Genomic DNA, 27,048 nt, shown 5'->3' with positions numbered 1-27,048 from the left:
GCCGGCTACACAGCGTTCTTGCAGCATCCGAAGAGCTCGAAACGTACGTTGCCGTCCCTACACGGTTGCAGCACGTACATGTGCTGCTACTAATATTTGTTATTATGCAAGCATACTTGTAGTATTCGAGCTACTACAAGCGTCCATGCATCAGCTAGGTCCAGAGCTGGGCTTCGTGATCCGGCCACGTCGCCGAGTCCAGGTCCGAGTCGTAAAACGTCTGCTGGTACGCCGCGCCGAATCCGCTTCCGCCGTCCATCGTCGTCAGCGGCGACGACGGGTGCTGCTGCTGCTGGTGGTGGTTGCCGCGGCGGTTGGCCATCTCGACGCAGAAGAGGGCTAGCAGGTTGGCGTGCTGCGCCTGCGCGTTGAGCAGGTCGGCCTGCGCGCGCGCCAGCTGCACCTTGAGCTCGTTGGCCTGCTTCTGCAGCCGGCACACCGCCCCCGCGCACCCGTACACCGGGTCCCGCAGCCGCGCCTCCGCCTCGTACACCATGCTGCTCACCGCGTCCGCCCGCGAGCTCTCCGGCAAATCCTGCATGCACCGTAGACGACGTAGATCATGTAACGTGCATGTCCGCCGCACATTGTTGACGCGCTCATCAGAAAGAAACCGTGCGTGCGTGCATGTCTGTGCGCGGCCCACACCGTACCTGGAGGAGCTTGATGATGTTGCTGGCGCCGAACACGCGGTGCGCCGTGGTGAACTTGGCAGGCTCGGTCGGCGGGAAGTAGGGAGCCAGCACGCAGCCGTCGGCGCAGCGGCGGCGGAGGATCTTGCACGCCGCGCACGGGCTCATGACAACCATCGGCGGCACGCTGCCCACCACCTGGACGGCGGGAGGAGGCGGCGGTGGTGGGGAGCACGACGACACCCTCGACGGCGGCGACACGGAACGACAGTAGTTATATTGCTGCGGCGCCGCCGTAGTGCCCGTGCTCGCGTTGCCGTAGTCCATGACACGGATCGATCGAGAGGCGGAGCAGCAGTGCTGCTGGCTGCTGGTGTTAGCTATGAATTGTACGAGAGCAGAGGTGTGATAATGATCTGCCGCTAGCTGGTACGTAAATCAAAAGTAAAATTTGGTGGTGGTATATATAGGGAGATCGATCGAGACGTGTCTAGATGCCGCCCCCCCCCCCCCCCCCCCCCCCCCCCCCTTCCTACTCTACGAGTGTGAGGCTCTTTTCCTTGGTGGAATATAATGCAGAGATCGATTGACGCAGCACACAATGCTGACGATCAGGTCAACATCAATTCAGTTACGGTTTACTAGTAGTACGTCCGTGCTGTGCTTGCTTGGCCAAGTTTGGCAGGTTTTGAACTCTTGGAGCCAGGGATGGTTACACGTGCATTTGCTATAGTCAATTACTACCGTGAATGTCACTCATGCCCTTTTTCTTCGTGAATACTACTATAGTATAGACTAGTGCCTGGAACTAGCTAGTCCGATCAACATGTATTTTTTTTCGTACATGTATATGTATGCTAGTTTACAAGACCAGCATACGTACGGCTGATTTCGAAATACATGTTGTTTTGTCTCTTGTATGAGGCGAGGTGACCCGAAGGCCAACTCCGTAGAAATGCTGGTCGGAAACCAAGACCTTATTGTTGTTGGTCGTTGCGTGGCGGCCCTGAATGTACGTATGTAGGCGGTAGGAACCAAAAAAAAGTATCAATCATCTACACAACAGGTCTAATGGCCGTCGTCTCGTTAATTAGCTTCAGTAGTCATGCAAAACATGAGCATATATATTCCAGTCCAGCCATCTGTCGGGACATCGTCCATAAACGAGAACGAGACTGATGGTACTAGTATGCAAGTCAGACAGAGTGGCCATGGAAATCAAAGGGAGCATGACCTGCACGTTAGGCAATAATAATGGAATACACCCCAAACTAAAAGGCGTGCTAGGACTGTGCTCTTGGTGTATCCATACCGTCCTTGCGTATATGCAACTGCAATGTTGGTGGTGTTTTTCAGGCTGGGAAGTGGGAATCTCAAAAGCTTTCAGCCCAGTTACAAGTAGTACAAGTACCTGGACTATCAGCCTGTTCGTTTGGTCGTAAACGATCGTGGATTATAAGTCGGAACAGTATTTTTCTCTCACACCAAACCAGCCAGCAGTAATAATCCACGATCGTTTTAGCCGAAACGAATAGGCTGATAGCAGCCCAAATATGTTACCAATCGAGGCACCGCAGAGGAGACAAAGGATGATTGATGCTGCCTGTATATATATAAATGATGTGTTTAGGTGACGATGATCACCACAAGTGGAGTTTATTGGTGTTAGCTGATGATCACCACACACATCGTTCAGTCGGAATCAAGAGATGATTAGCTAGCTCATCCTTTGTCCATGGCATGATTTTGGCGATCAGGCGCGTGAGCCTCCAGTTTTGCTGGAGACGTCGTCTTGTAATAATCAAGCATAATTCTTCCTTCGACGATGGATACATGGCATAAGAGCATAATAGTCGCAAGCGAATCCAGAACTCTTATCTCGTGTCAAAGGTCTGCTTCGACAGCAGGACTTTTCCAGCTAGCGTCTGAAGATGCAGTTGACCGACACGGACTTGGCCGCCCGCTACACTGCAAATTACCTGACGCGTCGGTCAGAGCGTAGGGCGCACTCGTTCGGCGCGAGACAGCGACTATTCGGCATCCATTTTCCGGTCTCTTCCAAAACACCATATCAAATCGTTTTGAACAATTCAGCTAGCAACGCGCGCGTGTTCAGCTGTGTTCGTTCCGCTCGTCGTTATAATAAGTTTGGAAAAGGATAAGCAGAGGGGAAAGGAAACAGCCGCTCGTTCAAAGGCAGGCGCGCCATGCATGTCGCGTGAGCGCATGGCGAGCGAGGGCGGCATGGCATGCGTTAGGCAAGAACTGGGTGGGAACTGAATTTTATCGATGTTGTTGTTTTGTTTTTTTGGAGGGGGGTATGTTATAGAAGTTAGTTTAAGGAAACAGATGTAAACAAATCATGCTTGCTACCTTCTTGTGATTCGGTCCAACGGAGCCTGGTTATGAATAGTTCTACTGTATTTAGTTTGTCTATGTTTATAATTTTGTTATATTTTAGATCCGCGACAAATACTCGAGAAGTTGGAGTGTCTTAGATCTAGGTTTTTATGTTGAAATGGTCAGCATAAGAAATACAGACTAGTGAAATATAACATTCATTCTCAACCAAAAATATAGGGCGGACAGAGGATAAAAGATTTAGTGTTTTATAAACTAAGTGCTTATTACTACATGTTGGGATTGCCTAGGACCAAAGGCATCCCCCAATCATTTTTGCTACTAACCGATGAATTTTGGTCTTGAGCAAAGCACTTCATGGGATATCTTTGTAGAGATGCCTTGAGGACACGAGAGAGGCAGTGTGACGTGGCGAAGCCATCTTTGCAGTCCACCTCGATGAAGTATTGAGGCGAAGATACCTTTGATGTCACCAGCAAAGCACTTGCTGAAGGTGTCAGAGAGCATTGCGAAATGTTGCAGACTATGGAGAAGACCCGCCGAACAATTCTAGAAGTCAAGTCCAACTTGATTTTGGGTCGTGTAAAAATTATTTTAGCCTTGTCTATAGCGGAATATTTCGAGAATCAAGCCCGGATGGTAGGGGTAAAACGGTTCAGGTGTTGTAAATGCTAGCGCTATATGAAATGTGGCCTTAAGGAATAAAAGGTTGGATGATGCAAAAGTATCTCCGAGCCTTGTTTACTTCTCCCTATTTTTCACCCTATTGTTGAAGTCTGAGGGTTTCGGCAATACTAAGCAAGTGCGTGTTTAAGTTGTACTAGTGTAATGCCCGTGCTAACGCAACAGATTTATTTTAGAGACATACATGAAAACAACCAATGTTTTTTTTCATAGTTCAACTTTTACACAATATCTTTGAGCATGTATACAATCCGAAAAACTAAGAAGTCATAGTAAAGTTTTTTCTCATATAACCATTTAAGTTACATTCTGTCTAAGTCCTTAATCATGGCTTGGAGATCTTTAGGAAAGTTGTCAAAACATTCGTTTGCATGGCTCTTAAGAATGTCCCCCAAAAATTCCATCCTCGGTGAATTTGATAGTTGTGCATAGTAGATATAATAAGTTAAGTTATTAATTTTGTATGTAGTGTACGGAATATAGTTAGAGAATATATGTTTACAGTGTTGATCGGTGGCAATCTTACACCATCCCATGACTTCATGAAATTGTATACAAGGAAGTCTCCTAATTTTCTAGAGATGAGCATTTGTTTGATTTATTATACATAAATCAAATAACTATTTTGTGATAATAAGAAAGATGAAACATATTATAGGTGATTACCAGTCTTTATGTTTTAGAACTTTTGTAACATATGCACAGAATATTCGCTTCTAGTAATAAATATTGTCGTCCTACTTAGAATTTATTAGTTTTATAGCGAGACTGAACCTTTTAGCAATAGTGTGAAATGTAGCTATATATGGCATGATTTGATCATAACCCTTGTAACATATATCTGGGAGTGGATCCATAACGTGCACAGTTTTCTTTTGCATGTCCATTATGAATAAAGTATATAATCCATCTCGATAATATGGCAGTAGAATCTAAAAACATAGATATAGAATATAAGTGTTTAAAAAAAGTATAATACATATAAATAAAATATAAAGAAGTACACTGAACATATCTTACATTGCTGCAATCTTTAATTTTGTATTCCATGTCAGGCCAGCACTGGAGCACTTTTGCCAGTTTCTTGTGGTCTAGTTTGCCACAACATCGCGGATCTCGTCTAAACTAGGTTATGGACTGTTGATTTTGCAAAATTTATAAGTATTTGATTAATTATAGAATTAAGAATTATATGAACTTACAGCAAACTAGAGATCCATAAAGTGGTATTTTTGTTTTTGATTCTTCATCAACAAGAATTTGTTCTGCGCAACCATCCGAATTGCTATATTGAAGCAATCATGATCCATCTCTTTGTTCTCATCTAAAATATCTTTAATGTTTCTCGCATTTAAAGAAATTGGATAGGGTCATGTGTTTCGGATCCATTCTTTGCTAAAAAAACAAGGACAAGCAACAAATTACTTATTCTAGAAATTCTTTCACGGGTAATGGAAATATCCAAATTAGAACAAAACAAATTTCTTTAGAATGACTTACTCCAAAGGTTCACCGTTGGGCATCAAATGGATGTTTACGCAAATTGCAGACAATAGGTCTATCTTGTTTGTCTATGTTATTGTACCCGACAGTAAAAAAGACACATCGTCTATATCATCGAACATTATGACAGCATCATTGCACATCATCCTTTTTCCCTCTCGCTATGTTTAATGGAGAGTTATACAAGATCGCATGTAGCTTGAACCTAAAGTTACTTATCTCATTCTGAAAATATGAGTAAGTCCTGATATATTAACAAGTCCAAAAAATGATTATTTTTAGAAATATTCCTATGAAATTACCTGGGTCACATGGTCAGATAAAGAAGCTCCAGTCCAATACTCCATGAAATTAATCATCCATAAACCACAACTTACACTGTGCAATATTGAAAATTTTAAATATGAGTGATAAAGATACCGTTGCTGGTACGACAATGTCATATACACAACAAGTTAGATGATCCTTTACCCATCTGTCTGCATTTTTTTGATGATCTTATGTATTTTTTGCCAGATTGTATTGTAAATGCTAGCGCTATATGAAATGTGGCCTTAAGGAATAAAAGGTTGGATGATGGAAAAGTATCTCCGAGCCTTGTTTACTTCTCCATATTTTTCACCCTATTGTCGAAGTCTGAGGGTTTCGGCAATACTAAGCAAATGTGTGTTTAAGTTATATAATGAGGATGGTATTTGGCAAGAGTTGATGAAAAATAAATATCTCAAGAACTAGGATGCGTGTCAAGGATGTGTGCGAACCATTGAAACATCTGTACTTTTCATTTAGTTCATAGGGAATAGAAACAACAGTGGCTATTGGCTAATGTACTTAGTACAATTCCATTAGTGTCTCTTTTAGAAGAGCCTCAGAAGGTAACAAATTAATAGAATGGCATAGGAGAATGTAAATTTTCACTTCTCATGGAATTGGTCAATAATATGGAGCTGTTTTTTTTTCTCTAGTTTCATGCTTCACCATGTGTCTGGTGACAACAGCAACTTTATTTGCCAAATCTTTACAATAGTTTTGGATGTTGCCTCTTCGAGAAAAGGTTTGAAGCTGGCTTTCTATTATCTAAAAAAAAAGTAGCCAAGCAAATATGCTACTATTCGGTAATATGACTTTGATCCTTTTAAAAAATGTGGAGCTCAGAACTGATCATTACAAAAATAAAGAATGGAAACGGTACCAATTATTCAAAACAACTCCTTTGTCGTATATGGACTTGTGGTCGCCTTAGGCTCCCATTGTCTAACGCGCGTCAAGTGATACGATCTATCAGATGGGCACATGGTCTTTACAAGTCAGCTCAAAACTACTAATGATAGCAATAACAATAAAGAAAAAAAAAACGAACAAACGTTCCAAAGCGTTTCAACTCTAATGATATGTTCACGGTCTTTTTAGGGCGCTCTCAGTTGTCTGTAATGTGGAAATTCTGACAAATATGGCATAATCTACAGCTGCCATGTTGGTTAGGTCAAAACTGATCTTCAGTCCACAACTCCACGTCATTTTTTTTGGGTGTGTTCTCCATTTGGGACTAATATTTGCATATCCAACAGCATCGCGATCTGTCCATTGTTAACCAACTCGCACTATCATTCTGCCGTGGACAATAATATTTAATCTCTGAAAACTTCGAGCATCGGTATAAAATTGTTTTTGTTTGCTGGACGAGTTAGTCAAGCCTCCGGGTGACATCCTTCGTGACCAGAATTCGAATCCTTAGCCAAGCGAATTTCTGGTCGGCGGTGTGGAAAAAAAAAATCCTCGCCTGTCCCACGTTTTCAAAACACAGGTAAAATAGACTGGTTCTCTCACCGGTTAACGGGCCCCTGTGTATGGGCGGAGCATGGGGTTCGGGGATTTTCTCGGGTTGGGTGAGAAGTTCTCTACCTTATTAAGCTAAAATAATTCGGGGGTGTCTACCCCACAGCCCGAGTTTTTTTTTTAGATTTGCTAGATATAGAAGACGTGACATGATCGTGTCAAAACGTTAGTAAAGTCGAACGGGGTGGCGGGTTTTTATGCTCCAGCAGCCAGCAAACTTGCAGTGCCAAGTCTGAAGCTGTGAGGTCAGGATCTCGTCATGTACTCATGTGGTGATGTGTGCCTGCTGTAAACTTTGCAATGCCGGGGCTTTAACTTTGGTTAGAACAAAGAGACTCCGTAATATGAAAGTAAAAAAAAAAAACCGATCCCGAAAAAGAAAGTAAAAAAAACTCCGGGCTTCGTTGGCCGCCGCGCCGTTTCTTCCCATGGCTCATCTTCTCATGAAGCTGATAGCAAGCTGCGCATGTTTGGAGAACTGGAGGACGACATCACAAAGATCAAATCAAAATGCGGCAGTACCACCTGCAGAGCTGCTTCCACTTCATGGTCACATTTTTCCGCTATTATTCTGAATTTCTGATACTGAACATTACCTGATCGCGACAGTACAAGGCATGCGCACCCCTGAAAGTGGCCCTGTTGGTGGAGCAAGCAATACGAGACGCTCTGAACCTGGGAGCTTTCCTGTTTCGACCGCTGAATGCAGCCCTGAAAGAGTGCGCAACTGGAACTGGGTGGCTCCATGATGTGGAGAACCAAAAGACTGCTGCCTTTTCCAACCTACATCCATGATCCATCAAGATGTTTCTCGATACTAGACGTTTCTTTGTGCTATATACCAATCTCACTTTTCAAGACAAGTTTAGTGTAAGTGTGAAATTACGCATGTGCTTCTCCGACATCCTTCTTCTCATGTGCTATAACTCAGGAGCAATTCCTTCAAAGTATAACAAGGGATGGGTTGATTTTCCAAAGGTGCAATGTTTTTTATTGGTGACGTCCATCTGGAAAGATAACATGAACTCTAGGATTACATGAATTTTGGGATAAGATTTGAACTGCAGGGCTACATGTTTTGTGGGACGGAGGGAGTAGTAACTGATAAGGCTGGATGGAATCCACTCTGCTGAAACTGAAAGGTTTTGAAGGTGACTGGTCACTAATGTGCAATGTGCTTCTAGCAAGAAGACGCCACGTGCCATAGCCCGGATATTGATGCAAAAGTCAGAGTCATAAGCGAAGAACCAGCACAATGCAAAAGTCAGAGTCAGAAATGAAGAACCTGCACAATGCATCTGAAAAGAGTTCAAATTTGGTGCCATCTTTTCTTCTTTTGTCAAAGCAATAGTACAGTCTAGTACCAATACCATGGGCCAGTGTGTCGAGACAAGAGGCCCATATGGAAGAATGTAGTTAGGAGCAACGCCGAAGGGAGTAGGACAAGTACGGGAAATTGATTTTTGGCCTGCTTTGTATACGGACCGGGCCGATTCTAGAAGCATTTCAGTTCCTTGCTTTGATATTCACGGGGTGCAAATTATTACTCAACACAGATCCTTTTTTCTTCAAGAAAAATGTATGCCACGTGGACTCCTCAACCTATGTTATGACCCTCACCATCAAGTAATCAGTCTCCACCAACTACCGTTGATATGCACCATTCAACCAAAAATATATAGCACTGGAATAGACCTCGGAGGTTTTTGTTGATTCAGAAGCTCGTATTTTGATTATCTTTTATGGAAAAAATTTAGTGGCTAGCCTAAATGCATAGCTGTTTCTCCTTTTTTATTAAGATCTTTTTTTCTCTGTGGAGCTTGCAACCCGTACGCTCAGTATTGGCAATGGCGCAGAATATTTCCCCCGGCCAGTCTTCACGTACAAGTCGGAATAGTCCACTAACATTACATTATTGACATTGTTGCATGACACCAATGAACCACATTGTTTAATCAAACTTTTGGTGGCAGAAAAGGGGAAAATGGTTACACTGAAAGCACACACTCTCCTTTTCTTGCTATTTTTTATTACAAAAAGCTATTAAATGGGTGCCACCATTTGTTGGCATGGTACATCATATGCATATTTCATAGTGATATTGTGATAAACAAGATGCACCTTTTTTTTTTCCTGAAAGCTCTGTGAGCTATAAACTCGATTGGTTTTCAGAGTAGGCGAGGTGAAAATGATAAAATGCTCTGAACCAAGCCCGTAAGCAATTTGTTGCCTTGACGACGCTAAAAAAATGCCCAGCAGCCCGCCCCGCTGCTCCGTGACACGCAGTAGGTGAAACGTAAGGAGACTCGAGAGGCCCGGTGAGGTGAGCGCGCGGCGGCACCTAACACCCAATGCAAACAGAGAGAGCTCCCACTTGACTCGTACGACGGCCGGCACGGCGTCACACGAAACAAACCCGCCCTCGAATCGACGGCCCAACGGCGGCGCTCACCGCAGTCCGCAAAAGCCAGGGGGAGAAGGAGAACGCACCCCAAAATTTCGCCGCCGCCGTTCGCATAACCACATCAGCGAAGTCAAAGGCCGCCGAGTTGGATCCATGGAGCAATTCAATGAGGTCCATCCAGCGCGTTTTTTTTCCTCCCCAGACAGAAAACGCCAGCCGAACTCCGGCGGTGACATGTGCGGGCGTACTACGCGTCGACGCGCCGTGCGAGTGCGACGGAGCCGCGAGGGCCTGTGTCACCGTGTGCGGTGCGGTACAGAGTTTGTTGGGCCGTGCGCGTACTGCCAGCGTACGTCCAAGCTACACGGCCGTGTTCGCTGCTGTACTTTTTTTTACAATAAATTAGTTGGAACAGTGCTTTAGCTTATTTTTCAGCGAAGCGAACGAAACCTGGCTGGTTCACTACTGGCCGGCTTAGACGGAAGCACACATATATTTAATCCTAACAACCGCATTTGCGTGTGCTTAAATCGTTAATAAACTTGCAGCCCACCCCAACGAACGGGGCGCGCTAAGCGTCGGTGCACGAGGCCCTCGCCGGGCGACACGAAACCTCATATCATATGGGCAAATATGAAAACGCGAGAAACCAGCTCATCCTCCGCACACATGTATGGGATCCCCACATGTATTTGCGATCCAAGAAAGATCAGCTCCGGCTTAGTCAGGGGGTCTTTCAGAAAACAAATCCCAGGTCAATTAGTATACTACTAGTTGTACCTATCGCCTGATGCTGTGTGCTGCGTCACGGGTTCCCCTTCGCCCGCGACCGACAGAACCGGAGGAAAAACCGCGTTAGGCTAGGCGAAAGAAACGTTTCGCTGAACGTGCATGGCCGGGGCATGATTATTGACCCCTGTGTATTTTCTCCTGCGGGAAAAGGACGGAATGGTTGGTGCGTTCCATGTACTCCGCAGGGGCCTTGTTTACATGTCATTCAAATTCTAAGTTTTTTTACTCTCTCTCTATCACATCAATTTTTAGCCATTTACATGGAGTATTAAATATAGGTAAAAAAATAACTAATTACACAGTTTAGTTGGAAATCACGAGATGAATTTTTTGAGCCTAGTTGGTCCACGATTAGACAATATTTATCAAATAAGACGAAAGTGATACTATTCATCAGGTTCATTTTTTTTTTTTTGCAATCTAAACGAGGCGCTAGCATCGCATCCAAACAGCCGGGGCGCGGCCGAGTTCGTCGGAATAGTGTCGGTTTTGTGTCCTCTGGTTGTTTCCATTTCCCTGTTTTTGTTTGGTTTTGGGTGGCGGGTTCCATTCCGGGGTAACCAACTTCTTGCTTCTTCTGCAAGATGCACGAAACGGCGGGCTGCTAGCTAGTAGGGTGCCGAAGAATGGGGGGAAAGGTGGTCGCTTTTTGTTGTTCATGACTGACGAACATTGAGCAAAACGAGATGTCAGATGGTCCAGTTTTCTCTCTTTCTTTCTATACGAGCGGTAGAGTCTTACCGTGTTACCGGAAGATCGATTCGAGTCGTTGTCTTCTCGTATTGCACAGGTGAAGGTAAGGCTTACCACTGACACTATTTTGTAGATTCAGCACGGAGCGGGACCTCTCTGCACTAGGTACGCCCTTATTTAGATCCTCCGTCAAAACTTTACATCCTATCATATCGAATGTTTAGACATATATATGGAGTATTAAATATAGATTCAAAAAATAACTAATTGCACAAATTGTAACTCTTTGCGAGAAGAATCTTGTAGTCCTAATTAGTTCACGATTCGACAATAAAGTGCTACAGTAACATATGTGCTAATGATTAATTAATTAGGCTTAAAAAATTCGTCTCGCGGTTTATCGACGGATTCTATAATTTATAAAAAGAACATCTCATACGACACTCTCACGTAACATTTGATGTGATACCCCAAAGCTTTAAACTCTGGATGTAAATAAGGCCTGAGTTGGGGGTTAGGGCCCGGGGGGAGGGGGGACGAAAATCGTATACACATCACATGCATGCGCTGTCATTCCTTGTGATGGATTATACACAGTCCGCGTGATACACGTGCCTTTTTAAGCTGTCTGACGACTGACAACATTCGGGGGTCAGTACCAGCCGGTTGCTGCCAATCAGCTCGGAGGGCTGAGCTGTGAGGCACGGAGCGTTCACGAGTGCCCGGCGCTGTTTCCAGTTTCCACCACCGCGGGACGCCGGGACCGCAGGCCGCAGCAGAACAAGAAGACGACCAGGTCGGGCACGGAGGGAGAAAAGAAAAGCGCTCATCGTCATCGACCCGGGTGCCGCGGGGGTCGGTCGGAGGCGATGACACACACCAGATCAGACACCAACTGGAACCCACCAGAAGAGGGCCTCAACCACCCTAGAAGATCCGACTCCGACGCTACTCCCCGGATCCCCAACCAACCAGCCAGCACCTGCCGCTGCTGCCCACTAGCGCCCCCGCCACCGCCTCTCACGCTCACCAAACACAAAAAGTTGACCCCGGTTTCAACCGTGCCTGGAAATTGTTTTGTTGCTCACATAGTCACATGTAGTAGTGCAGTTACTAGTAGTCTAGTACGCATGTATAGCACCACTATCTTTTTCTAATATATACTACGTACGTCAAAGTTCAAACTGTATGCCGGGTACCGAGTACGGTGTGTTTTACGACAACAGGATAGTCTGATCGGTGCCGTCTGAGTTTTTCAGTGAGGTAATTTAAGAACCTGGGACATGGGCGACGCCAGGGTATGCACCTGTATGCAATGGAATACCTATGTTTTAGGAATAAAAACAAATACATATATAAATGTATAATGGTATAACATATTGGTATACTAAATGTTGCAAGTATGGCCCACAAGCCCAATAGAACAACTAGCAGTAGCAGCCCACAAAGTCATAGACTCCAGAAAAACCCATTGACATCTTCCGACGCTCGGTGCTCCCGTCGCTCGCATCTAGCCATCGACCGGAAGCAGCCGGCGGCACAAACTGGCGGCACGGCAGCACATCTCTGGCTCTCTCCCTCAGCCCCCCTCGCCTCTCCTAGCTCTGCTCAACTACGCCTATCCGGCCCCAGCGACCGGTGTCGAAGCCCGCCGGGAAAGGAGCCTGCAGCGGCCTACAGCAGAGGAGCATCTCCCCTTCGGGCTCCGACTGATCAGCCCTCCCCTCTGTCCCCATCCCAGCTTCGGCTCGAAGAAATGTTAATAAAGATTTTTTTTGCATTGTATTTGTAATTAGATAAAGAAAAAGGGTGCCAGCATATTTGCACTTTGCTTATTACTATTGCATATTGTACTTTGCTTATTACTCATATTTGCATTGGAATTTTTTTTAACATGAAATATCTTGATGTGAAATCCTGGCTCCGCCACTGTCTGCATCCCACCGTGTACATGGCAGCGTGTTACTGTGTGTCGCCTCATTTGTATTGTATGTTTTCAAGACTTACATGCAACTTCTCTATACGTTGGCTTTACAAGGCAGCGGATAGAAAAAAGAAATGACCTTTGGCTATTCAATAGTCCATTTTTAATAAAAACACATTTTACATACATAACTTTTTGCACATCTTCATACTTAGGCTATCTTCAACAATAACACCCAAAATACAAGAACTATTTGGGTAGCGCTACAGGCAAAGGGTTCAATACATATTCAACATCTTCTCCAACAACATGACCCAAAAGAGAATCCTTTCTGCAAATAGGTTTCCAGGAGAGAGGATGCCCATATTTGGATTGTGCCTCTCAGGCAGCCAAAAATAGGTCTCCCGTATAGGTACTCTGTTGGAGGCTGATTTTGGGTCTCTCGCTACCCATTTTGGGTTTGGGTTCCCATATGCGTTCCTTGTTGGAGACAATCTTACGAAGTCTGAAATTGGTCGGGCGATATTGTGTGGACATGACTTTGTTAGGATTTTGGTAAGCTCTCTGCGCTTCCAGCAAGTAGCTTTAGGCTCAATGTGAGTACATAGTTATTAGATTGGATTGCGCTTTGCGACCTTAGAAAAGGGTTTGAGAAGACGACTAGGCCGTCAGAGGAGGTGGGTGTGGGGGCAGAGCATTGGCGCAAGTGCAAGCGCAGGCAGAGGCGGATGGTCGGAGCGGGGTAGCTCGGATAGAGTGGTTCATGCAATGGAGTTGGTAAAAGATGATTGGATACTAGAACGACGCATGACACCACAAGATATATGGGAAGTAATGTATAAGTCTCAATATGAAGAATGTTGCAAGAACTGTGATGTCGATAAAGATTTAAAAAGTGGAACAATTTAAGTCGAACTGAATGATCAGTTTTTTATCAAACAGGTTTTAATTGTTGACATTATCGATGCCATGTGAGTCGTGCTTAAGGAAATAAACTTTTATTCATGTTATCTATATCTCAACAACAATTAAAACCCGTCTGCAATGTGAGTTGCCTTTAAGAAAAAAACACTAATCATAAATCGAAGCTCTAGATGCTTCACGGATCTTGTTTATTTGTTTATTGGAATGCATAGGCAGTGATGTTTTCTTCGTCTTAATTTTGTTGCTGCGACCGGCTCATTTGTTTAGGTATCTATTTGTTCCTGCGTCAACGTATCATTTTGTCTTTTGCTAACTCCTCTTAACGGAATACTCCTACATGCTAAAGCATGTTCGTGATTTTTTTCCCCCTCATTTGCTAGCACACGAGGCTGCCACAATTTTTCCGCTGTAATTGGGCCAGTACTTCATGTTCGACGCCGACTGAGATTGTAAGGTTGTCCATACATTTCATAATCTGGTTTTAGGGACAGAGAGAAATACCGAGTAATTTTATAGAAATCAGTCTAATTCCAAAGAAAAATATAGAACAGAAAATTTCAGTGTTTCAAACAGACCCTAAGCGACGATACTCGCGCTACAACGAACCGAACGAAGCTTGGCCGAATGTAGAAATGGATAATCCAAAGAGGGTGGCACTGGCAGAGCAGTGGCAGTGCCATTGTAACGCAGGCAACTCTAAGGGCCAGTTTGGTTGTCGAATTTTTTGGCAAAATGACATTGTAGCGTTTTCGTTGTTATTTGGCAATTAGTGTTCAATCATGGTTTAATTAGGCTTAAAAGATTCGTCTCGTGGATTTCGTCTAAACTGTGTAATTAGTTTTATTTTTTATTTATATTTAATGCTTCATGCATGCGTCGAAAGATTCGATGTGACAGAGAATCTTGAAAATTTTGGCATTTTGGGAGGCAACTGCCTAAAAGTGATATCTTAATGCATTACAGCGCGTACACTAAAATACAATACTAGTACTAGCAAAGTACGGGCAGTCGTCTAACGTTTTTCGCAGGCATGGGAGCAAGTGTCCGGAATGGGACATGTATAGCACCCCACTAGTGGTAGCGAGGCCGAGACAGCACGCGCGCGTCGAACCACGGCTACGAAGAAAACACACCATGCTGCCACGCGAACACAATTAGACGTACGCTTGGTTGGGGAAGTATTAGCATTAGTGCGTCACTAACTCGCACGCCACCTAATGATTGCTGCTGCTGCTGCCATCCTGTCCTCTCCTCTCATCTCCTCGCGCCGCTTCTCTTCTTCTACCTCCTCTGCTCGCCACCTCCCGCCCTTTTTAAACCACCACCACTACCAAATTTGCTTGCCTCCCACCACCGCTTGCCGCGGTCATCTAGCTAAGCTAGCTAGTTAGGCCACGGTTACATCGCCGGCTTCGACACGACGCGACGCGGATTAAGCGACACGACGCCAGCAGCCTCCGGGAGGGAGTTGGAGGAGCTAGCTAGGAAGGCGTTGGCGTTGTGCTGGTTGGTGTCTGTGATGGGGTCGTCCACGGATCACGGCGGCACCGGTGGGCGGGGCAAGAAGCAGGCCGGGTCGCAGCTGTGGAAGAAGGCGCTGCTGCATTCCTCGCTCTGCTTCGTGATGGGCTTCTTCACCGGCTTCGCGCCGTCGTCCGTGTCCGACTGGACGTCCGCGGCGGTGGCGGCGGGCCGGGTGGGCAGCAGCCACGTGGTCCGGGCGCTGCCGACGGCGGCGGGCGGGGGCGGGGCCGTGAACCGGAGCCTGCTGGCGCACGGCGCGGACCCCCTGCTGGGCGACCCGGCGTCCCCGCGGCCGCTCCTGGTGGTGGTCACGACGACGGAGTCGACGCCCGCGGCGTCCGGCGAGCGGGCAGCCGCGCTGACGCGGATGGCGCACACGCTGCGGCTGGTGGCGCCGCCGCTGCTGTGGGTGGTGGTGGAGGCTGCCCCGGACGTGCCGGGCACGGCGCGGCTGCTGCGCGCCACGGGGCTCATGTACCGCCACCTGACGTACAGGGACAACTTCACCGCCGCCGACGCCGCCGCGGGCAAGGAGCGGCACCACCAGCGGAACGTGGCGCTCGGACACATCGAGCACCACCGCCTCGCCGGCGTCGTCCTCTTCGCGGGCCTCGGCGACGTGTTCGACCTCGGCTTCTTCGACCAGCTCAGGGAAATCAGGTACCGTACCACCAGCCAGCCAAATCATCCTTGCTTCGCGTCGCGTATTGCCAAAGCAAAACTACTCTCCTTTTCATTACGCAGTAGTAGTTAAACAAAACAAAGGAAGAGGATTAAAGCGCCGATCTTTCTTGATGCGAGCAAGCTAAGCTAGGCGCACGTAGACGCCATGGCGCCATGGCGATAGCGCCCAAAGCACACTAGTCATCTCTCGGCTAGCGACTTTGTCAGGCTGTCCCGAGAGCAACAGCTCACGCACAGCAACACCGCCTGGTGACCACTGCGGCGGGGGGCTAGTTTAATCAGCGGTGAGAATCCGGGGCATGTGATGTGAGGAGGTCGCCCTACCCATCCCGGCGTCCGCCATTGAAGGGTCCTTTCCTTTTTAGCTGTCCACCTCAACTCCTTTTTCCGGCGCCTGCGCTGTACTGTACGACTACTCCTGCTTCCCGGTTCAGATCTCGGCGTACAGACAGAGAGACAGAGAGACAGACAGACGAGAGCCCCAGCATGGCAGCTGCTGCACTCCGCGCTCCTTGGCTGGTTGGCTTTGCGCCTTTGCCTTTGTTCCCTTGCGTCCTTTTTTTGTTTGTTTTACTGCAAGTGTCGCGGTACAGCCGTGCTCGGGCGACATCACGACGGGTGGTGTCCGGTAGGCTACCGGTTTGGTCATTGGTGCTGTGGTACTGGTAGCGTAGGAGACGCCCAATCGTGTCGGCGAGATGATGATTGCCACCCCTCAACTAACGGAGCCGCCTGCTGCGGATCTGATAGGGCGCCCGGAAAGAAAGAAATGGTGGTGGTGACCGCGGACGCCAAAGCGCGGTTGCATGCCGTTGGACGCACGGCCGCTGCATGAGCCCCCTCGCCGCCTCACAAAAACCTCAAAAAAAAAAAAACTCAGTTCCCGGTTTCCAGTCACGTTTCTTCTGAAGTCGATGTGCCGCGGCCCGCGGCGGGTGCGGCAATTTGCAGAAATGGCTCCATCTGCAGGTTGTCTGTTCAGTATTATTTGTTCACTCTTCTTTCCTTTTCGACAACGTAAATCCGCTCTTCTTTCAAGTTTGCTTTGCTTCAAAGCCTGCCTTTGTTGGTGGTTAGCTATCATGCTAACCACTTTTCGGGATTCAACAAATGTGTGTCCATCCAATCTGTACTGCCATTTCGCCTACCTGCTGCTGTCTGATATCAGCACCGCCGGCCATCATCACATGATTTAACCACTGTTCTGGTTAGATCATACGGCCGGCTACGGCTGGCTACGCCTGCGGCCTGCCTATTAATAAGTGCCTCAGTGATATTTTTTGGGGCGGCATTAATGCTCAGTGATTAGCAGCTCAGCTTTACTTTGGCATTTGATTGCATCTTCGAAACCAAAACGGCAACGTGACATGGACACTGCGCTGCTGTTACGTCTGTACAAAGTACACTACACATGAGCACTTCGGACACAACTAATCACGACACGACGTGTCTTGTGACGATGCTGATCGAGAATCTGACGACGCTCTCCTCCCTCCGCTTAATTCTCTGCAGCGCGTTCGGTGCGTGGCCGGTGGCGACGATGTGGCGCGACGAGAGGAAGGTCGTGGTCCGGGGCCCCGCGTGCAGCTCGTCCGCGGTCACCGGCTGGTTCTCCCAGGACTTCAGCAACGGCAACGGCACCGCACCGGCCTCCGCCTCCACGGCGAGGCCTAGCGAGGTGGACGTCCACGGTTTCGCCTTCAACAGCTCCGTGCTCTGGGACCCCGAGCGCTGGGGCCGCTACCCGACCTCCGAGCCCGACAAGTCCCAGGTCAGTCGCCGCAATCACCCTTCACGCATCTATCTACTTACGACACGACATGCATAATGTAGTACAGCGCGCGGCGTTGTCATGTGTCGAATTGAAGAAACCCAGAATATAACTAGCAAGCGCTCGCATCGCCTTTCGCACGGCGCCGTGGTGGTCTGCACGCCCTTGCGTTGCAGACGCCCGGGGTTTTTTGGGGGGTCACGTTAAAAGAGGCATTTCCGCCATGAAAGCGGCGTTTCGGCCGTCAGCTAGCGCGCCGATCATCATGATTCATGTCTGCTCTGCTCGTGCATGTGGCACGGGTAGCTGTGGTAGGGGGAGGGAGGGACGAGAGGGGAAAAAAAGCCATGTCTCGTGGCCCATCTGTCCTAACTTTCCCGTGTCAAACATATCCGTCCGTGTCACCGGTCACCGGTCACTAACACAGCCTCCTCATGTGTGCGTAAAGATCAGTGTTCCCATTTGATCAAGAAGATTAGTTAGTTGCTGGTTTCTTCTAGCAAATGGCGTGGGTGTCTGTAGCCGGTATACAGTGCAGGTACAGCGATCGACAAATAAAACAGATCGAATCCCAGAGGATCTGGAGACGGCATTTGCAAATGCCAAATCGTGCTTATATTTCTTTGTTATTATATTCCGGTGCGTTGGACTGATTTGGTGCGGTAGGAGGGGAGGGGTCCATGACTCATTGGCTAAGTAGGAGTAGGATCTGTGCAGCCATGATGAAGTCCTTTGCAAGGCAAACACAGTTGGTGGCTGTGGTTTGGCTTGTTGTAGCAGTAGGACACTGGCCCTTTTAAAAAACATTTCTTTTAGGTTTATAATTGCCCCCCTTTTTTAAAAAAAAAATAGGTGAGCATCTTATAGGGTTACAATTGACTGCTGATCTTTCTTGATCTAATAACTAAAGCAGCCCGCTTGTTGTGATGGTCAATCACCCAGGGCTGTGTTCATTGCTCCTGTGTGATGCCAAAGGAAATCATGACTCCTTGCTTGAGAAGTCCAAGATTACTTGCCCTGACATGTTTTTTGGCTTCTACTGTCTTTCAGGACTCCATGAAGTTCGTCCAGCAAGTGGTTCTGGAAGATTTAAGCAAGGTGAAGGGCATTCCTTCCGATTGTTCAGAGGTCATGGTATGGCACGTCGATACGGCCGCGCCTTCTCTCTCGTCTTCGCAACCATCTATGCAGAACAAGAGAAGATAGAAAGAAAGGTGAACCATAGAAGAAGAGAACGGACGAGCTGGAGGACGGCCGGAGTGGTGTACATTGTACATGCATGGCTACACCGTGAAGGAAATTTTTTTTGGGTTTCTCACCAGAGGATGGATCAACCTCTGACTCCCACTTCTCCATCATAATGTACAATTTTCCACTATTCTTTTCTCTAAAAAATTGTGATATATGTATAATTTCTTCTTTTCTTTCCTTTTTTTTATTCAAGAGGGTTTAGGTGAATACATACATAATACCCCCTTGAAGTGTCTCTCAAGGATGTAATGGATAGAAGGCAAGCTAAAAATCAACTTAACAATGATGAGTACACATTATGTTCTCTTTTGTTCAGAAGTTACTCCAATGTCCAATGCAAGGTGTCCAGTTCGTAGACAGGATAGACACCTGCACCAACTAGCTTCGGAAGCACACAAAACTATGGCATTGTTCTTGCCTTCTTGGTGGCCCATGTACCCGTTCATTAGGAGCAAGATAGGGGGGCTCTTCAGTACCGTGGCATGGCTGTTGTTGGCCCATCGCCATCGTGCGGGAAATTAACTACAATGGTGAGGGCTAGGAATTAGGAGCTGATGTGGATTGGACACATGCTTTTGAAAAAGGAAGCTTCAACAGTCTACCTGCAACAAGCGGCCATTATGGAACGTAGTCTTGTTATGTTGTACTATAATCTGCAGGTGTCTTGGGACATCTTTTTTTGCCATCTTGTCGCCGACACTGTTGCAAATTGTAAGAGCCTGTTGCCATGGCTTTCATCTGCAGTAACCAGTAACGGGTAACAGACTTGCTCCGATGTGCTTTGTCGTGTCTAGCAGATAATCCATGATCAATTACTTACTTGTTTATTAGAGCCTGAGGGGAAGGGAAAACAAAAACAGAGCAAAAACTCTGCACCACCTGGCAAATGTTTCTCTCGTTTCTCTTTTCTCTGGAGCAGTACCCTTTCCGTTGGTTCTGAACTTCTGGATGCCCTGCGGTATGAAAATCTGAAGAACTGCATGTCCACAGTCCAAACGACAGTAGTACTGCCGTTGTGTAACGTACGGCATAGTCTAATGCTGCAGTTTTTACATGGTCCTGTACTTCTGTCGGTTGTTCTTCGGCGAATGGGCGCGGTCTGTACTCTGAAGATCTCTTGGCTGATTAAACTGTAGCTCTGATTATATACGCAAAAAGTCCCAACAGCTTTTGTGCAAGCGAGCTCCGCAAGCACAAGCTCTGAATCGCACACGCATAGAACTCGTTCTCACATTTTAATTTAGCCTCTCCACCTGATTATCGTGGCTGTCCAGCTCGGATTGCTGAGCTCAGCTGTGTGCATCGATCCGACATACTTGTATCTTCACATCGTGGAATTTGTGCCCTATGTCGTGTTGCTGTGATGGAGAGGAAAATATATACACATGCGTAATGCAGTATTCCTGTCCTCGCAGGTCGCAGCCGGCCTGCCCTGCTGGGCAACTGACTCTGATTTCTGACCAACGCTGTCGACATGATCAATGAGCCCAAGAGGCCTTCGGACAAGCCCCTGCGTCTCCCTCAAGATCCTTATTGTTGTTGAAAAAAAAGGTTTAGGCCCGTTTGGCATACACATACAGTAGGTTCTATGGAACCTTGCGCGCTGTAGCAGAGAGCCTTTTTCCTCTTCTCAAAATAAACTAAAAACCGGTGTAGTAGCTCCAGCTCTGTAACCGAAAAACTCTACCAAACGGACCCTTAATTCCATTGACATGCCGCATAAATTTACATTCAACCACCAGTTTAACCGTTGGGAGATGCGCAAGTGACATAAACCGACCTTTGTATCGTTGCATTCTAATCATTACTTAAGTTTGTCAATGTGATGAAACCTATGGTATGGAGTACAGCTTCCATGAACTGATTCGGACTTGTACTTCGAAGAGGAATACTCAGATACAAGGTCATTTCTTTCCTGTAAATTGGCTTTGTAAATGCCAGGATACAGGACAACGTTGCAAAGCATTGTTTCTTGTCTAAGCCACATGCTTTGCTGAAACTCCCCTACCTCAATCAGCTTGGAGCTTTGCCTCACCTGCTTTCTCAGCTTCATTCAACACAAAGTTCTTCAGTGATTCCACATCCCTAGGTCCTGCAGTAGCATGGGTGAATCCAGTTTCATATTATTGTCAGTACTGAATACTGTCAAATGAACCAAACGAAAAGGAATATGTTCATATGCAAAAGCACCGTAACAGGCATAAAGATACAAAGGACAAGTAGAAACCAAAGTAGGGAAGAAACAAATAATTGGCAGTTACGAAGCATCGACTTATTCTCAAACAAAAATGGCTAAAAATTTGTCGCATGTACTTAATGTTAAGTGTAAGCTAGCAGATCCATGAATGTAAATGGTGAATTTTGAGTATTGGGTGATGAATAGAAATGCAAAAATGACTATTGCATATAATCAGCTTTGGGGCATGGTCCAAACTCCGAAGGACATGAATTCGTTAGAGTAATAAGTAGCTACTGAGCTACATAGGCAGCTTGTAAGCAACAACTCCAACAATACAGTACCATATCATTCAATGGCTACAAAGAGTTCAGCAACATAAGCGATATTCATTTTGATAGTAGTCAGGATGATCAATAAATAGCAATTTACTTATTTATGAAATATGATATGTTCTTCTCATCATTCAGTTACGTGATGTTATTGCCTCTGATATTAAACCTAACCGTATCCGCACCACGATTAGTGGATTTAGCAAAATCTTCATAGAAGAGGTGACCTACTGATCTAAAAGTAAACTGTCCATGGAACGGAAGCGAGCACTTATCTGATATACAAAACGGTTTAAATGTCGAATTTGATTTTGATTTATATTTACAAAGATTTTAGATTTTGAGATCCCACTCCCACTCTGAGTATAATCCATAGATGTTCATAAGGGGTGTGGGCCAAAACTAGAAGAACAAACATGGTTTTAAGTTGGAATTTCTACCTAAAAGCATGGTGAACTGGCGAAACAAAGTTTACCTTTATATTTTGCTACTTCTTCGCCTTCATAAAACACCTTGAATGTTGGGTAGGAATGGATATCCACCTTTGAGCATACTGGTTTGCTGACACCACAGTCAACTTGCCCTATCTCAATTTCATCCTCACCTTCCATAACCTTTCCCAGGTCCTCCCATAGTGTTCCAATGTTCTTGCTGCAAATGTCATACCCTTAACAAATCAGCTTTGCGGCAATAAAAAATCTATACATGATAAGGCAACATTCGTCTAACCCCTATGAGAAGCATGTCTTACCAGTGTTTACACCAGGGGACGCAAAATTGCACAAACCAGATTGTGTCCTTCTCCTTTATCTAAACAAGAGAAAAATATCTCAGAATCAAACTTGCTTGACCAAAACAAACATTCAGGCACCAAAGAAATTTGAATAGCATGCATACTGGAACAATAAAGCAGGTCACAGTAGCACTCTCTGGCTTTTGTTTGACTACTAACAATTCTCATTAGAAAGTAGTAACTAAATAATAGATTTGAACTCTTGCACTGTCGATATCAGGCAAGAGGACTGCAAAGGTTAGGATCAATCCTTTTCATAATGGCGAGTGGCAACGTAGCAACTATGGACTCATCGAAGTGAAACCACTGAACGATTTGGCCTACAACTGCCAAATCTCGCTCCATGACTAAGCATGTCGATCTGTCTAGTGTGTAGCGTCGCTAATTCTTGGGTCCATTAGCGCAACACAGAAAAGTTACAGCCGTGCCAAGTATCCCCGACTGGAAGGTAAGGCGGAGAGAAGAGAGACCGAGAGAGAAGGGCACGGCAGGGGTACCGGTACCTTGTCGGAGAAGGTCTCTTCGGTGAGGGTGATGACTTCGGCGCTGGAGCGCACGGTGAGGACCACGAGGACGGTGAGCGACACCAAAAAGAGGTGGATCGGTAGGCGCCCTCGTCGGGGAGCGCCTAGATCCATGGCTCGCACGGACGGCGACGACAGCGACGGCGAGGGGAGAGACAGGGGAAAGAAGGGAGGGGGGGTGGGGTGCGGTGTGCGAACAGTGAGTCGATGATGACTTGGTATTTGCTGGGCCGTTATGGGCCGATAGGTACGATGCCTTTATCGTATGAACTTATGGGCCTCCGCAGTGTCTTCGTGAGTGCAGCCCAGTTCGCATTATGGTGTTACTCAAAAAAAAAAAAAACTCGTCAAACAGCTTTTGATGGTTTCTGCAATTCTGCGGCCTCTGCTCTCTCCTGTGTAGGATATCTGTTACCGTCTGTCTGTACTGCTGTCTCCACTCCGATCTCCTATCAGACTCAGAGTCCATTTTTTTGCATAAGTACTACAGTAATAAATTGAAACCTGCTGCTGTTCATTCACGAGACCCCCGCCCTGGTCTGGTGATGATGCAGCAGAGCACGGCAGGCTACCGCGAGAAGTTCGCAGACTGCAGACGCTGCAGCGACCGACCGAGCAGAGCGGCAGAGGAGGGGCATATTCCCTTCCCGTCAGCCACAGCTAATCAATCAGCTCGCCGGGCGATCCGCTGGTTCGTCCGGGTGCACCGTGCTCCGTGCACCTACTTTTTCTTCGGAGGGCGGAAGCAAGCAAAACTGCGAAAGGAAGAAACAATCTGTTCGCTCATTTTTCTCAAATAGAAAATCAGTATCAACCAACTTAGATCAGTACCAGCACCGACCAACAAACAGGGTGAAGGAAAGAAAAGCTGCACTGCACCGACCGTCCTAGTTGTTGTTGACCGGCAGTCTGGCAGACACCGCTCGTTGCATAGTGCCTACTCCTACTCAAGTACCCATCCTGCTACCGCCTCTATCGGCTACTGGCCTTTAGTTCTCCAAAAGTGTACTAGTAAAAAGAAGATTTTTTGTCACATCAAATTTACGGTACATGTATGGAGTACTAAATGTAGACGAAATCAAAAACTAATTGCACAGTTTGCTTTAACTTTGTGAGACGAATCTTTTAAGCCTAATTAGTCAATGTTTGGATAATAATTCACAAATACAAACAAAATGCTACAGTGGAGAATCGTGCACTATGCAAAGTTTGCCGAACTAAACACGCCATAGTATCATCTTTTACGGGTCCGATGGTCCAGTGCTCCGTCATCCACCTTGAACTGGAGCTTGTTTACTTCCCCTGATCGGCTGGCGTACTCCATCTCCATGTGAATGTGTGATTCTCGGTGCCGGTGGACCTTCAATTTGCACAACTTGGGCTGTCATTGCAAGAGAGGACCATCCGGCGACAGCAATGGCACGGCCCCTGCCTGGCCTTCCCGCCTGAGTGACCCCTGCCATGCGGCGGGCGCAACAAGTGACCACCGCCAAAAATCCACACGACACGTCTCTACTGGGGTACTAGTTCAGAAGATCACGGAAGAAGAATCAAAGTCAAACCGTTGGGGGCTTTAGCTACCCCTACCCAACCCAACACACCGGGCGACTTGGTTATTACTACTATGCCTTTGCATGTCAATGTCACCTTTGTCATGTTCGCTTGTTGGTTTCAGCCAGCCCAAACCAGCCAGCCAACAGTGTTTTCCTCTCACAATAAACCAGCATTAGTCAGCCCAAATCAGTCTAGAAACTAACCAGCGATCGACAGGTGAGTCGGTGATGTCTCGCTGGATGGGCATCATCTAGTCCGTCCTTTTCTTTCGAAATCAAAGACGCCAGAGAACTAATTATCGTGTGATGACTCATCAGCGGCCCCACGATGGATTGATGGGGCCCAGCCACGGCCTATTATGATGCATTGCCTCCTCACGATCCTTGGATGGACGCGCTTGCTCTCGATCCATCCGCTTGTCATGGACAGCTCACATCTTGGTTCTAGAAGAAAAGACCATATGCAAAACGAATAAAGATACTCATCAACTTGCCTTTCGTTCTACTGTTTTTCTTTTCTTTTCTTTCCCGCCTTTCAGTGTCATGGACAATTGTCATCCAGAATCCAGCTTTGCATCGTAATCTCATCGGCGTTACTCTATGGGAAACCGACACCCACGACGTGTCTTTCATGGAATTTCGGTCGAATAAGTGGTGTCTGGTGGACCAGATTCTCTCTTTGAGGGCTGAGGCACGTGGCAGCTCTTTTGTTTCATTGATATACCATGTGCAGCTCTTTTCTCTGGATTTTATTTACTAGTCCCTCTAGTCCAATTTATAAGGCATTTCTCATACGTCAATAATCGAACTTTATAATCTTTGACCCATAGTTTAATAATACTTTTAACTATTGATACATTTGATACTATTAGTTTTGTAATCAAATGTAATATCCATAAATTATCAGTTTATAATCATTTAAAATAAATGAATGGTCAGAGTGTAATTAAGAAGACCGTGACATGTTAGAAGCCAAGACGCCTTACAAAGTAGATAAAAGACGCCTTATAAACTAGACTGGAGAGAGTGATTAACAATATGATTTATCGTGCTTTCAAAATATGAAAGCTAAGATGGTTCATGTGGAAGGGAAAAAGTGTTACCTCAATCCTAAAGTATAACTACGTTTAGTCTTCAATCAAACAAGTTAAGTAAAGTGGTAAAATATCATAAAATATAACTACATTTAGTCTTTAATCAGACAGGTTAAGGAAAGTGGTAAAATATCATGAATTACAACTGCATTTAGTTTTTAATAAGACAGGTTAAGGAAAGTGGTAAAATGTCATATATGGCATTCATTAACTTGTCATGCACACACGATCTACGTACGACAATAACGTCTACTTGCATTTCTCCATGCGGATTGATTTTTTTCATCCAAATTATCCGGTACATACACAGATTCCCGTAAGACGTATATGTGCACTCACCCCTATGAACATATGCACGCAAACCATATCCTATGAGCATATCCAAAAGACTGTTAAGCTAATAGATCTGGAGAGAATGTGCTGCCATCTATTGATTTATAGAGGTATACTTTCATCCATTCATATTTGAATTATGTCCGGAACTCAAATGTAGTTGTATGGAGACAGTTTTAAACTCTAAATGTAATTGTATTCTATGATGGAGTACCTATTTTGTTTCATTTATGCACCTTTCAAATTTCTTTAGCTGACTGCCGGGTTCATAAACCCGGGGTCCCGCTCAGCAGACGACGTCGCGAACAACGCGTAACTCCTGGGCTGGCCCAAAAACCTAACGACGGGCCAGAAGGGAGATCCAGTCTCCGACCGGAGGGCCTGGCCAAGGACGAACGACGCTCGCTCGCCTCCGACTCCGGCCCGCATCTCCGACCGGAAGGCCTCGCTTCCGACTCCAGCCCACCTCTCCGACCGGAAGGCCTGGCCAAGGAGGAACGACGCCCGCTTCCGACTCCGACCCGCGTCTCCGATCGGGGATGCACCGAACCCCTATTTACAGCTCTTCACCGACTGGAACCAACCGACCAGGGAGGTCCGCTCGGTGAGGACCAGGAAACGGGCAGAGCAAGTAAAAGCAGGACGCTTAAGTCAACCGCAAAACCGAGGACCGTACCCTGTACACCTACAGGACAGTATCGACAGGGCATGTCAGAAGGGTACCCTGCAACCTTCTAGGCATGTCAGGACCAGTGTTGTAGGTGCCGACGTTTTGCCCTATAGTGTTATGGGCGCCATCAATTCTCATACCAGACGAACACAGTAAGACTCCCTACATGCCTCTGGACATCAACAGTGTTGTGGGCGTCGTCATTTACCATACATATATAGTAAAACCTCCTACATGCGTCTGACAACAATAGTATTGTGGGCGTCTACCATCATCTTGTACCCGACGGCGTTAGCAACAAGACTTAGTAGCATACGTACCCTCTCTCTCTTGCTTGTAAGACCGTCCCCTTCATCTATAAAAGGGGATGCGCTCTCTCCCAACAGGGAGATGGACGACCGATCGATTCAACACACAACAACAGATTCACCAGGTTCAAACCTCGAGCACACGCTCGAATATTCAGCGCACGCAGGAGCTCTCGTCACTCTTGGCCCTTCAGACCAGAGTCCGACCGGGCCTCTTGTACCCCCCATCTTTCTCCTTCTCGTTTGTAACCCCACAGCAAACTCCGAGCACCTGGGCTTAGA

General features: G+C 46.4%; 3 protein-coding genes across 3 annotated transcripts; 1 reads left to right on the top strand and 2 right to left on the bottom strand.

Annotated features, from left to right (window-relative positions):
* LOC136540146 (LOB domain-containing protein 1-like) lies at positions 1-1,036 on the bottom strand. The gene is made up of 2 exons (XM_066532141.1): positions 654-1,036; positions 1-535 (listed from the first exon to the last, which is right to left on the bottom strand). The coding sequence occupies exons 1-2, from the start codon at positions 957-959 to the stop codon at positions 155-157; spliced, it is 687 nt and encodes a 228-aa protein (XP_066388238.1). The 5' UTR covers positions 960-1,036; the 3' UTR covers positions 1-154.
* Positions 1,037-14,970: 13,934 nt separating this feature from the next.
* On the top strand, positions 14,971-19,282 carry LOC136533193 (probable glucuronosyltransferase Os03g0287800). Its single transcript, XM_066525767.1, has 3 exons — positions 14,971-15,937; positions 17,474-17,732; positions 18,783-19,282. Exons 1-3 carry the CDS (start codon positions 15,273-15,275, stop codon positions 18,936-18,938), a joined length of 1,080 nt encoding a protein of 359 aa, XP_066381864.1. The 5' UTR covers positions 14,971-15,272; the 3' UTR covers positions 18,939-19,282.
* A 1,467-nt stretch (positions 19,283-20,749) lies between these two features.
* Positions 20,750-22,983, bottom strand: LOC136540145 (protein disulfide isomerase-like 5-1). Its single transcript, XM_066532139.1, has 4 exons — positions 22,788-22,983; positions 22,243-22,301; positions 21,967-22,142; positions 20,750-21,075 (listed from the first exon to the last, which is right to left on the bottom strand). The coding sequence occupies exons 1-4, from the start codon at positions 22,920-22,922 to the stop codon at positions 20,993-20,995; spliced, it is 453 nt and encodes a 150-aa protein (XP_066388236.1). The 5' UTR covers positions 22,923-22,983; the 3' UTR covers positions 20,750-20,992.
* Between the last annotated feature and the right edge of the window lie 4,065 nt (positions 22,984-27,048).

This window comes from Miscanthus floridulus, chromosome 2 (genome assembly GCF_019320115.1).
Source record: "Miscanthus floridulus cultivar M001 chromosome 2, ASM1932011v1, whole genome shotgun sequence".
NCBI lineage: Eukaryota > Viridiplantae > Streptophyta > Magnoliopsida > Poales > Poaceae > Miscanthus > Miscanthus floridulus.
This window is presented reverse-complemented; position numbering and strand designations above follow the sequence as displayed.

Coding starts and splice junctions, on each gene's coding strand:
- LOC136540146 (XM_066532141.1), bottom strand. CDS start 959: ATGGACTACGGCAACGCGAGCACGGGCACTACGGCGGCGCCGCAGCAA. Junction 536..653: donor ACATCATCAAGCTCCTCCAG/GTACGGTGTGGG, acceptor CGGTGCATGCAG/GATTTGCCGGAGAGCTCGCG.
- LOC136533193 (XM_066525767.1), top strand. CDS start 15,273: ATGGGGTCGTCCACGGATCACGGCGGCACCGGTGGGCGGGGCAAGAAG. Junction 15,938..17,473: donor GACCAGCTCAGGGAAATCAG/GTACCGTACCAC, acceptor AATTCTCTGCAG/CGCGTTCGGTGCGTGGCCGG. Junction 17,733..18,782: donor CCGAGCCCGACAAGTCCCAG/GTCAGTCGCCGC, acceptor ACTGTCTTTCAG/GACTCCATGAAGTTCGTCCA.
- LOC136540145 (XM_066532139.1), bottom strand. CDS start 22,922: ATGGATCTAGGCGCTCCCCGACGAGGGCGCCTACCGATCCACCTCTTT. Junction 22,302..22,787: donor AAGAGACCTTCTCCGACAAG/GTACCGGTACCC, acceptor TCTCTTGTTTAG/ATAAAGGAGAAGGACACAAT. Junction 21,076..21,966: donor AGAAGTAGCAAAATATAAAG/GTAAACTTTGTT, acceptor ATGCTACTGCAG/GACCTAGGGATGTGGAATCA.